At 42.9% G+C, this 12,311-nt stretch overlaps 1 protein-coding gene across 1 annotated transcript in view; it reads right to left on the reverse strand.

Annotated features, from left to right (window-relative positions):
• Positions 1-10,262: 10,262 nt before the first annotated feature.
• The window catches only part of LOC139652500 (ephrin type-B receptor 4a-like), a 31,970-nt gene continuing 29,921 nt past the window's right edge, over positions 10,263-12,311 (reverse strand). Inside the window, exons 14-17 of the mRNA XM_071529598.1 lie at positions 11,939-12,088; positions 11,500-11,693; positions 10,884-11,042; positions 10,263-10,390 (exon numbers count right to left, since the gene is read on the reverse strand). Of these exons, the coding sequence (XP_071385699.1) occupies positions 10,282-10,390; positions 10,884-11,042; positions 11,500-11,693; positions 11,939-12,088 (612 nt within the window). The 3' untranslated portion in view covers positions 10,263-10,281. The remainder of the gene's footprint in view (positions 10,391-10,883; positions 11,043-11,499; positions 11,694-11,938; positions 12,089-12,311) is intronic.

Raw genomic sequence — 12,311 nt, forward strand, 5'->3', positions numbered from 1 at the left:
GCCAGCCGCAGCAGCACCCAGACACAAATAATGAATCCAACAGTATCAAACTGAAGTGAGTTGCTTCTTTGACTAAAAATGGATAGGAAAAGCAATCTGCATCTTTTATCTCTCAAAGGAGGGACAGTGAGGGATTTGTGTTGAAGCCCCACCAGCTTACATTCGTTCAGATTAACAGAACACCCGGATGAAGTATGTGTAGTTCTGCAGCAGCATATCATCTGAAACCAGCCCAGCGAAGGCTGCGAGAGTTCAGCTTTCTGACCTTTTCTTGAGGCATACGATACTAGCAAATCCTTTCACCAACATCGGAGAATTGATCAATCGATCTGCATGGACTGTAGACACTGGGCTCATTTTGAGGGCAATGTCATCATAACAAAAGGCTCTTGCTGCCTTCTGGCTCCGCGGGCTGCAACAGGGAGTGGATGGCGTCCAGCCAAAGCCTGGCACCGGCTTCAGGCCAGTGCTGAGTGTTATCATCAGGGTCTGGGTTAATGTGCTGGCTAAGCCCCAGGCGCCTAATATTTTACACACAAGCCATATAGGAGCCTGGTACAAATCTTATTATTGACTGCCGGCTCACCTCATAGTAGTAGGACAGGAGGAACATCTGCATGCAGCTGTATATTATCTGCTTTATCTCTACCAGCCTGGGAGAATATGAAAAGAATAAAAATAAAGATAGACACAGAGAATATGGAAACACATAAAAGAACAAAATTGTGGTGTCGATAGAAAGGAGTTACTTCTATTCTCAACAATGTAAACAAAGAAATCCACATTATAATCATGTGCAGTTGGGAAGACAGTCCCACCCAACAGACCCAGAAAAATGCTTGAATGTACGTCTTGGATTAATATTATTCATTTTTGATTTACTTCTAGTTGTTCTTCAAAACAATCTTGGCAGTGTCGATCAAGTTGTTTATGATTTTTAATTTAAAGACTTAAAAAGCAGACTAAAAACACACTTGTCAGTCAGATCCTTCACTTCCACCCACCATCAAGCCAGTTAGTAGCCTATTAAATTGCAAAATATTGGATTGATTTTTCAATTTCTATCTCTTTCATCTCAAAAGGCGGCCCTCAAAGATGCCAGATCCAGGTCTGACATGTTGAAGCTGCTCACTGTAGCCAACATGTCTGTGAAATAAGTGAAAGTTATGACGGACAGGATAAAGAAACAGCATCAGTGACTTAATGAATGAATGAAAGCCCCTTCAGTACACTAAACTCAAGCCCATTGACTGTGTAAGAATCCATTCAGCTGTCTGAGTTGATGTTTTCTGTGCGTCTGTTTCCATTCCTTTATCTTCAAGGCAGCCAGGACGTTTCTGAGCCGCGGTTCCCTCTGCCTGGGCTGCAGTGGCTTTTAGTAGCAGAGATCATCTGGGATTAAGCCGCTGTAATCGCTCTCTCCAGTGACCACAATCACACGGGCAGCTGGCTGAGGTCAATCTCCATCTTCCCAGTGTAAATTACAACCCCCAGTGTTTCCAGACCACCTTTGAGCTGAGAGACGAGGGGGGGGGGGGGGGGGGCGGTGGCCTCGACCCGGTCTAAGTGGTGGGATTATCATGATGTGTGGTAGGATGAAGTAAACAGGCATATGAGGTATACTAAGTAGAAAAATGTGTGTTTACGTTTGTGTGTGAGTGTGTGTGTGTGTGTGTGTGTGTGTGAGTGATCCTGGTTTCCAGATTGTGTAACTATCTGGTATCTGGGCTAGAGCAGTGGAGTTTGTTTTTAGTAATCTGTTGCATAACTGCTCAAAGATCTTAGATTTCGTCAGTCTCACAAAGTGGTAACTCGGGAATATAAAGCATAAAACCATGATTAAGTCCAGCTTTATTTCCTGCAGCCTGGCACCTTGCACACAAAGTGACGAGAGGGTAGCGAGCTCTTCTGCTAGTGAGAGAAGAAGTGGGCATATTTCCTCAGTTGGTGCGTGGCAGAAACACCCGGCTTTGAAGCAGCACAATGTAATCACCTTTCTTGATTCATGTGCCACTCTTCAGGATCCTTGCTTGCCATCACTCACTTGCCAGCACCTTTACAAGCTGCTGGGTGTATAGGTTTCATTTCAACCTTTTTTTTTTTTTTTTGCTTTTCCTAGATCAAAGTCTGGATTGCAAATCACACTGACACACTATTGGCCATAGTAGTATAGCCTAGATGCAACTGTTTTCCCTCACTTCATCACCAAGATTGAAATAAAAGACTTAAATTCACACAAGAAAAGTGAGTGAGGAGAATTACTTGTCCATATGATATACAATGCGGCATTGGTAAACTGAAAATGAAAATAAGAAGCATGCCTAATTTGTTGTCAAAATTGCTTTATAAAAACATACAATATAAGGAGTTTCAATCAACTAGATGAAAAGCTTCATTTTTTTTTTTTTACGGGGAAGGAGTGTTAGTACTTATGACCAAAGCTTCAATCTGGGCTCAATGTGCTTTTAAAAACGCAGAGCGAGAAAAAAATACAGTATGCATTTGAGACAAATAATGTGTGTGTGTGTGTGTGTGTGTGTGCGTGTGCGCGTGTGTGTGTCCTAATATTGGAGGGGGACATACCCCGCCTGTTCCCTCTCAAATCTACGCCAGTGGTCGCAAAAGCAAACACATGACTGTTGTTCCTTTAAGATGCCACATCCTCTTCCCTCCACAAGGTGGCGACAAGGCAACACAGCAAAACAATACTGTTATGAACACACTGTTATCACTGTTGTGTAGCCTACTGGACTCAAAGTTACTGTGTAGCCTACATTAAATGAGGGATCAAGTAACGACAAGCAACTGTATGACTGCAACGTCTGACAGTATAGACCACGTGACCACCTGCGATCCGTTTGGGAAGACGCTTATTTATTTGAACGTGGAAAAAAATATAACTAAGTTCTCCCTAAAAATCGTTGGCGATATCCTTCGAGGGGCACGTCGAGCAATTTGAATGGATTGTGTGGATCACTTGTGATATGACTCCTGACAAAAAGGCTTTGACTTGACTTGTTACTGGTGGCGGTTGTGCAGTCCAGACCAATCTCTGAACTCATAGGCATTCACCGACACACGCCGCTTTCTCTATTAAATGGGATTTCATCTGTCTCTGTCAATAAAAACATCTGGATGCAGTGGCGTACTACCCAGAAGAGGACACACTGTGCATAAATTGTAGCAAATAAAATGGCACCCTCGGTTTATTAAAATGCTCTGCTGCAGGCGGGAGACATATCGGGCTTATTGATGCAGACAGAGGGTTTTTCCAACTCTGAAGTCATATCTCATATCAAAATATGAAGAGACACTTACTATACTGCCACATATAGAGCTGTCTACCAGTTCGCTGCTGGATAAGTGCAGATTTGTTAGATGCTGTTTCAATGTCCATTAACGTGATCTCTGGAAAATGCTCTTTCACTTTGTGCATCTTGAAGTAGGCTAGTTAAATCCAGGTGTTTGGTGTGTATACTAGATACAGACAAAATCTTACTTTTATAACCTAAACTAACATTACATTATCAGTTGTTATAAGGCTGACTAGTAAATGACTGTGATACAAGTAAATACATGTCTTTGATGCCATGTGCTCTAACAGTCAAGTGTGACAGGATAACTTCTGTTAAAGAATGGGTCGGATGGATTAGATGGTTGAGCTTTCATTTTTTTCATTTTGTTTACACAGTGGCAAGTCTGAGTGCTTCAATCAACAGATAAACGTGGAGTAACGCAATTAAATGTTTCTTTCAATATCAGAAAAAGCTGACAGCAGCCTTTTTGCACACTAGAGGGAGACCTAAGACGGTAAATAACAGTAATTAACACCAACGAGTCCGCCTGCGTAAATGGCTGCTGCCCCTTTTTGGATATTACTAGATATTAAACCGTGGGTAGCCTATGTTCTATCTATAAATATCATGGAAAAAAATAACTGCATGGTATCAGCTGTAAACTGTTATACAAGTCAAGGTTGATAACAATTACTTTATTTCTGTAATCTGATTACACCATCCAAGGGTTACCTTCATGGTTACTGCACTCACACACACACACACACACACACACACACACTCAATATATTTTGGAAACCTCATAGGCCTATATTGCGTCCAGATGCGAGTTAAATCATAACCATATGCTCCTTCCTCAGATTTCTAAGTATGCACATGGTGAACAAAGGTGTAGGGACCCAGAAAGAAAAACACACGCACAAACACACACCGCTCCTCTGGCGGCCTGCAGATTGTCACAATGTGAGTCCAGAAAACACGGCGATGGTTTGTACATGGGGTCAGTAATGAACGTGAGTGGTCATGTTTTTTCAGTATAATGAACAATTATGAGGGGCTGTAATTTATCCCAGTAGGGCTGGACCAGCGGGCGTAGGTTTTGGGGCCAGAGGGGAACAGAAGGGGAATGCTTGTAGGCCTGCTAAATGGGGAACTGCATTCAAACTGATTGAATAAGATTCTAACTTCATATTAAACAGCAAATTCCTTTCATCTCAATGCAATAAATCAGAAATCTACTTGTTATTTGAATCTATATACTAATCATGTGCTTGGTAAACGTCCATGACGAGAGATAAGTTACTCACTAGGATGCCAAACTATAATGTAACGGCAGAGAACGGGGAGAGAAACTTCCAGTTGAGATGAAGAATAGCTTTGACCACTATAAAAATATTAAGACCAGACTTCACTGGAATCAGAAAGACGGAGAAAGCAGACAAAGCCGAGAGCTCTAGCCTACAGCAGCACATAAAGGCGCATTGGAAGTATTTCACAGCATTTCAACTCCAATTTCGGTGATGTTCATGTTTTAACTTCAGCTGAAGGATGAAACGATCCTCTGTGGGTTGAGAAAGTTCTACGACCCCCTTGGGCTGATGAAACGCTTACAAAACCCCACTGGATAAACTCAGAAATGCATGGTGGTCAAGCTACAAACAAGACTGTTTTTCTTAGTTGCTGAAAAGTTGACATTTGGGAGATGGAAGTTTTTAACTCGAGAGGGACGATTTATACTTCTGGGGTTCACAGGTGAGGATGGGTTAGGGTGATATAGGAGGTAAGGTGAGGCCAGAGTGAGAGGTTAAGTGGAAGATTGACTAGCAAACTGGGTTCAAATAGGCTATCAAACACATTTCTTTTAGACACCTTTGCCATTTCTTATTATATTCTGTCAATCAACACGACATTCCTCCACTACAAACACACAGCCACTCACAAATCAATCCCCTTTTGTGACATGAAGCCTCTCTTACTCTTAGGACTTTCTGGAGTAATTTGATAGTTTTCCACTACTTTTAATTTCCCCTAGTGGGCCTTGAAGCATGTGGATTGAGTTTCAGAATATGGGGTGATTTACAAGGAGGGGATGAGGAGCGGGAAGGTCACACTTCTTTCATTTCCTCACAGAAGGGAACGAGCACATCTTAGGAGAGTGGGAAACAAAGGGCACTACAGGGGAGATGGATGGCTGGAGTGTGTGTACTGAAAGCTGAGACAGAGCAGCAGATAGGAGCGGGGACCCGCGTGGAGCTTTGGAGGGGCGACCGCTCGTCCTAAAGGTGTTACGTTCTCGCTCCCACTAACGACTAACACCCGTCTGACATGGGATTTGTTCTGCCAGCTTTGAAGTGTCAACATGACTGGAGAACAAGAAGTGGATATGTTAGCTAGAAATATTGTTTCTGATCATAATCATTAATCATATTGGTAAAATAGTTGGCTTTTACGCATAATCAATTTCTTTACCAAACAGATGCACAAAGGACCACCATTTTCTGGCTGAGAAACATGGATCTATAACTTCAGCTGAGGCGAAGATTAAATATTCACAGTAATTGAGAGATTTCCCATAAATTGAAATTACACACAAGTCCATTTATTCTCAAGACAAAGCCCTAAGAGAGAATAAAGAAAATACTAAGACACTAGTACTACTTAATAATTAATGATAATGCTTCTCCACAATGAAGAGGCAGCAGGGGTCTGCAGTGTAAAGAGGTTCATTAATTCACTGTTGGTTAGATGCATGCTGGAAAATACAAGGCAGGTTCCACATCAAACCACACTGCAGCATAATAGAGTATAATGATGTTCTTACAACCTTTATTCGACCAGGCGCGTCAATTAAGAGCAAATTCTCATTTACAGTGATGGCCTGGCACAAGCTCCTGCATGCACAGTCAACACAATATGCTGCATAGCAGTGGGGAGCCAGTTACTTTCCCAATGCAGTGATCAGATTTAATATAAAACAGAGTGAAACTGCTCTACCAGGCAATGTGCTTACTATGATTCACCACAATTGCGCTGCACACATGGCTGAAAAACAATCTTCACTGGCTGCTTGTCAGATTTTCTCAGAAAAACCAGGCCACTGCGATCAATTTGGAGAAAACCTGAGGCTCGAGGCGGTGTCAGTGACAGTGACACAGGAATTACAATATTCAAACTAACTTTCCATCCTCAGCCTTCTGTCCTTTAAGAGAATCAAAAGAAAAAAATATGTACATTTCTGGAAAATGAAAATTATTGGCTGTGGTTACCAGCAATCAAGCAAAGAGCTGGCAACTTTACATGGAAACAATACACAGTTGGCGCAAGATCACACTTCGTATATTGTGGACTGTGAATTGGTCTGGATGTAGGTTGAAACCATTTCCCACATCTTTCTCTCCCTGCCCCCATCTCTCTCAAACACACACTTACCTGTCCCACTGGCCCCCCCTCCCCTGCCCCCACCCCACCCACACACACACACACACTCTCCCAGCCCCCCCCACCCTACACCCCCGGTGCTCCACACTTGAGTGCACGCAGGAATGCAAGGGGAATGACACAATCCCCTAAGTGCTAAAACCTGGTTGGCCCGGTCTCTTCTTTCCTCGACCACAACCCTAATGAATGGCCATTCAGATAAACAGACAAAGCTCAGGCTAGATTCATACTTTATGGCGGGGTCAAGGGTCACGCAGGCGCTGTCAGAGGTAGAAACCAGAGACAACAACCCATCTCTCACACACACACACACCACACCCTGGCATAAACAGCATGTTTACAAGAACAGTTACTCATCATTGTTTATCTCCAGCACATGAAAGCTCCTCTTGCACAGCTTTATGGTCTGCGGGCCACGCGAGAGCAATAGCAGAAGAGGAATGACTCAGTAACACAGAGATAATCAAACTACATAAATCAATGAACCTAAACACTTCTTGAAACAATGACAAGCACCACTGTGGTTATGGTAGCTGCGGAGGTAGGGGAAGAGGGGGAGGGAGAGGGACAGACAGAGACAGAGAGAGAGAGAGAGAGAGAGAGAGAGAGAGAGAGAGAGAAAGAGGGGGAATGAGAGTCTGAGCGAGATAGTTTAAGCTTGTGGTGTGCTATAAGCTGCTCTCAGCCCGAGGCACGGGAGAAGAAAGAACATCTCCTCATGATTAAAAGGGCTGAGGACCAGGAAGGGAAACATAGGAGAGGACAAGCCCGGAGCCCTCGGGGGTAAAGGCTCTCTAGAGAAACAGAAGACAGAGGAAAGGCTGCGAGAAAGCAAAGCTGGAAAACGTTGGGGGAGAGAAACTCAATTCTCAATTCTCTCCCTGGCAGCCTCCTGTTTCTTTCTCATTACTGAGGATGGCGATAGTGGAGGATTGTTTGCAAACCGAGCTACAAAGGAAACAGAAATCCACCCCCGAAACACATTTTCCTTATTATTGCTATGATCTTAGGCAGTCCAGGAGAGATATTATAATAAAAATAATTTATAATCTCGTAAAAAAAATAAGCAAGTGAACGGTAGACAGAGATAACACCTACTGCACAGTAGCAATGTGTATATGGGCCAATTTTCTGGTTCACATCTGTTAACACTGAAATAAAACTCATTTGGATGTAAAACCTCAAACAATCCACAAAAAAATCTTTAAGTCTTGTCAGTGGTGCAGCTCCCAGTTTTGGTTCTCCGATTTATTGTTTTGGCAGAGTCACTGGGATTGATTGGGTGAATTTAGTGGATTTTCACTTTTGGGGCAAACATGGATGTCATCAGTGAGTGTGTGCATGCAGATGTACACACACATGGTTGTGCAGTTTGCATGCTCCACTTGATTGCACGTGTGAATGAACTTGGGTTGGGGAAAATTTGACGTATTGTTCGTAAGATGAAAAATGAGTCCTTGATGGTAAACACTGGTGTGTATCTTTATTATGAATACTGAATACAGATTAGCCTACACACAGGACGGTAATCAAAACATACTTTATCTATTCATTATTTAAAAGACTACTTTATAGAGATCTTCAATATGAAGACCACATTTTCACATAAATTCACACTCTTGAATGACAATACCAGTGTTTTTGACTTGTTTTTGTGTAGATTTAAGTTAATCATCATCTTTTACTGAAATATTTGGCAGTCATTTTGTGGTGGTTCACCACTTCCATGGGCTTCCAGTGTATGTGAAATGTAAAGAATAAGAGGAAATTCTTCCCCACAAGCTGCATTATGGCACAAAGTCAAAACCTTTCACAAAAAAGTGATACGCTGTATGGAATTTGTATGTGGTAGGTTTTCAAGCTGTTAAAGGTACATTTTCATACACTGCAAGTCTATGAGCTATCCAGGCAAACATGATACAGGACCAAAATGTCAAAAATGCCGGTATTATCCTTTAAGAAATGCAAAACTGGTAGAATCTTCAAGGAATACCTTGATGTATTGAATGGTAATTTGCTGTTTTTCTTCAGCAAGCAAATGTGAGGGTTGTTTTTTTACTGGCTGCTCTGTTAATCAAAAAGCAGCTCATTAGTATTGTTAGCATTCCACATTGAAACATGAACACTGAAATGGATACTGCTAGTTGTCAGCTAGCTTATTAGCTTGCAGCTGTACATTGTTTTCCATGATAAATGTTAAGAATGTTAATAAACCATTTTAGTGTAGCTTTAGGGCAAACGCAGAAGCATTTTGCCAACTACATGACCAACATCTGATGAAGAAAAATAATAAACTAACATTCAAAATGTCAAAGTATCCCTTTAAGGTACATTTTAAATGAGATAAAACTGAATCACCCATGAGGGCTTTCTGCTTTATAAAATAGGCATTTAAGACCACAAAGATGATTGAATGGCACTGGAACATGAAGAATAAGGAAGGAATAAGAGATTAAAAAACATAGCACTTATGACATCAACAAAAACAAAAAACAAATTTGAGGCCAGATAGCTTCCCTGGTGAAAGTCTATGAAGAAACAATTCTACAGTGTTCTCTGGTCTCTGTGTCCACTTGGTCCTTGTTCAGTCTGAGTATTCTGGAAATGAGCTGCCAGCAGAGACACAGGCAGTGGAAATGACCAGCCACACTCCAAGAGAAACACAGGAAGTCACTGAAGACTACAATTCAATTCTCTCTGAAAACGACAAAAGTGCTGATATGTCTCCGTTTCGCTTTTCTCGCACATTGCTGAGCTGGTGAATGGAGAGCCAGACTGAGGAAGATGAGAGAAGACTGATTAGGATGAGTACAGCGCTCTCCAAAGTCTGTATTACACATCACACCTGAGTAAAGAAGAGGTAACGTTGAAACCAAATGAAAACAAGGAAAATCCAACAAAGCACGTTCAAATTTTCAGTCTTCCAAGAAGGGTGTCCATATAATAATGTAATCCAAATGGATTAATGCAAGACACCAAAGGTGAAAGTAGTTCTCATTCATAATTACACAATATTATGAAAACGGTAATCAATGGATTGGCATTGCTTTGTGTCTCCTTTGGTGAAAGGTGAAAGTGTCATTTTATTAGGACAACACCACCAGCCAATGGCTAGTCTCCAATTTTTATTATTACACAATATTACAGAAGCTATAACCCTTGGATTGGCACCGATCTGTCCTTCCTCTGGGTTCAGCAGTTTTATTGGGTCCTAAGCTCAGTTAAACATGAACACACTGGCCAGTACTGTAAAAACGAGGCAGAGGAATCTGCACAGCGCCATCTTCGCCCCCAGGTCACCACCTTTAAGGGTCACTGTGGGTGTTAGGGACAGGCCGGTCATTGTGCGACCCTCTCATGCTGATGGGAAAGTCATCTATAATCAGAGAATCTTTTTGTTCTATGGTAGTAATAAACGTTGCCAATCCTTCATGGAGTCCATATTTAAAGTGGGTCACCAGTGCCCAGGAGAGGATTGAGAGCGCACGGCTACACCTGTGTGCTGGTGCTCATGTTCGGGTTGGGGGCGAGGTGAGCGACGCAGCCATTAGAACGGCACGGATGCAGCGCTCTTGCTCCTAATGGTCAGAGTCTGGATGCTGGAGAGGATCTTCCTCTGATGCCCGGCCAAAGTCACTCCCATATGCAGCAGCTCCCTGAGCAGAGAAACAAACACAATCAACAATCAGGCAATAACAGATACAAACAGATGGAAATAAGTCAGCAACAGTAGTTCATGCCTGAAGGGTGAATGACCAAACAGTGCAAGAAAATGAGGCAGGTATTAAAATTGCATTTCACTTGGTCAATCACCGAATTTGCCCTCTCTGGGAATCCATAGTCTTTCTCGAATTTTTGAAAACATAGTCTAAAACTTGTACTACTAAAACAAGTCCAGAAAAGTAGATACTGTAATATTTTATTCTGTGTACTGGTCCAAACTTTTCAAGAAGTAATTTAGGCTGTGTGCAATTATTGAAAGCTTAGGAAAATATCCTGAATGCCGGTGGTGGCCGTGGATCCCCAGGGTAGCTAATGTGGGAGGTTGACTTCCTGAGTTTCTAGGGGAGGTGTGTTTACTGGGAAGTGAAAATGTTCCACCAAATTTAAATGTGGCTTTCAATAAGAAACCTGGAGGTATGAACTGACTCTGTGGTGATCTGGGCCAGCTGGTCTACTGAGGTGAAGCCGGCCTGGAGGAAGCTGTCTTCGTAGCGCTCCATCTTGATGGCCCTCAGCCATTCCCCCACTGAAGCACACGAGGAGAGGGTTAGGGGGGCGCGCTGGTCCAGCAGGGGGTAGGACGGCCTGGGGGACAAGGTACCGAAACAAAGGGACAAGTTACACACACTGTCACCAAAACAACAGTGTGTAGCTTACATATATCCTCCAGCGACATTCCAGGCGACAGGCAGAGGTGGAATCTAAGTCTGAGTGACTGACAGGGAAAGACAATGGGATTTGTCAGGGGCAGAGGTGTCCCATGTTGTATGTGACCAGTCCGTAGGCAGAATGAGGAGCAAGGGAAATGGGCACAGCAAGAGTCTGACAGGTCACAGCAGGACATTAAGGGGGTACAGAGGATTGGGCAGTAGGAGGCTAATGCCTGTCCTGTGACAGGCAGGACTCTACATGGACAGTAAGAAGAAAGAGACATTATAATAGGACAGGCATGTGATTCATTCTCTAGCTGTTTGTTTACTCCCACTGTGGCCTTCTCAGGCAGGTTTCCTGTCCATCACCCAGAAGACATTTGCACTCTTACCCTGCTCCTTCTTGGGCAACTATTTTGAGCGATGCGGGGTTGCGGATCAGCTTGTCCAGAGCGCTGACAATCTCCGCGAAGCGAGGACGTGCCGAACGCTCCTTCTGCCAACAGTCCAGCATCAGCTGGTGGAGGTGGGTGGGGCAGTCAGGGGGCGGGGGCAGCCGGTAGTCCTGCTCTATGGCATTGATTACCTGATAGGAAAAAATAACAAGAACATTATTCTTTGAAAGCAAACCAAAAGACATGCATACAGTACATGTATACCCACACTAATGGACACATACAGGAAGAGGACAAATTAACAGAAACATCACATAAAAACGGACTTTGAAGTAACTTAATCACAATTATACATTACACACAATTATCAAAACCTCTGAGCTGTTCTAAACTCACTGTAAAAAACAGCCCAACATAATTTATTGCTTCAACTTACATCCTGGTTGCTCATGTCCCAGTATGGCCTCTCTCCGAAGGACATGACCTCCCACATGACGATGCCATAGCTCCAAACATCTGAGGCTGAGGTGAACTTTCTGAAGGCTATCGCCTCTGGTGCCGTCCAGCGGATCGGGATCTTACCTCCCTGTAAGGAGAGCCAAACAGGTCAACACTGCACACTTCACAAACAACAAAATCATGTTCATACAGAGTTCTGGTGATTCAACACTGAAGCAAGTTAAGGACCTTTACTATGACACACTACCAACAAATGTACAATCCTTGATTGAGGAACATCGTTAAATAATTAATATGTTCTGTGCAGCCACAACACAACCCAGATGATGATGTTGTGAGCACAGTTGATA

The sequence above is a fragment of the Centroberyx affinis genome, unplaced genomic scaffold (assembly GCF_046629955.1).
Source record: "Centroberyx affinis isolate AG114_WGS23_722 - 3 ecotype Tasmania unplaced genomic scaffold, CSIRO-AGI_Caff_v1 ptg001805l_1, whole genome shotgun sequence".
NCBI classification, from domain to species: Eukaryota; Metazoa; Chordata; class Actinopteri; order Beryciformes; family Berycidae; genus Centroberyx; species Centroberyx affinis.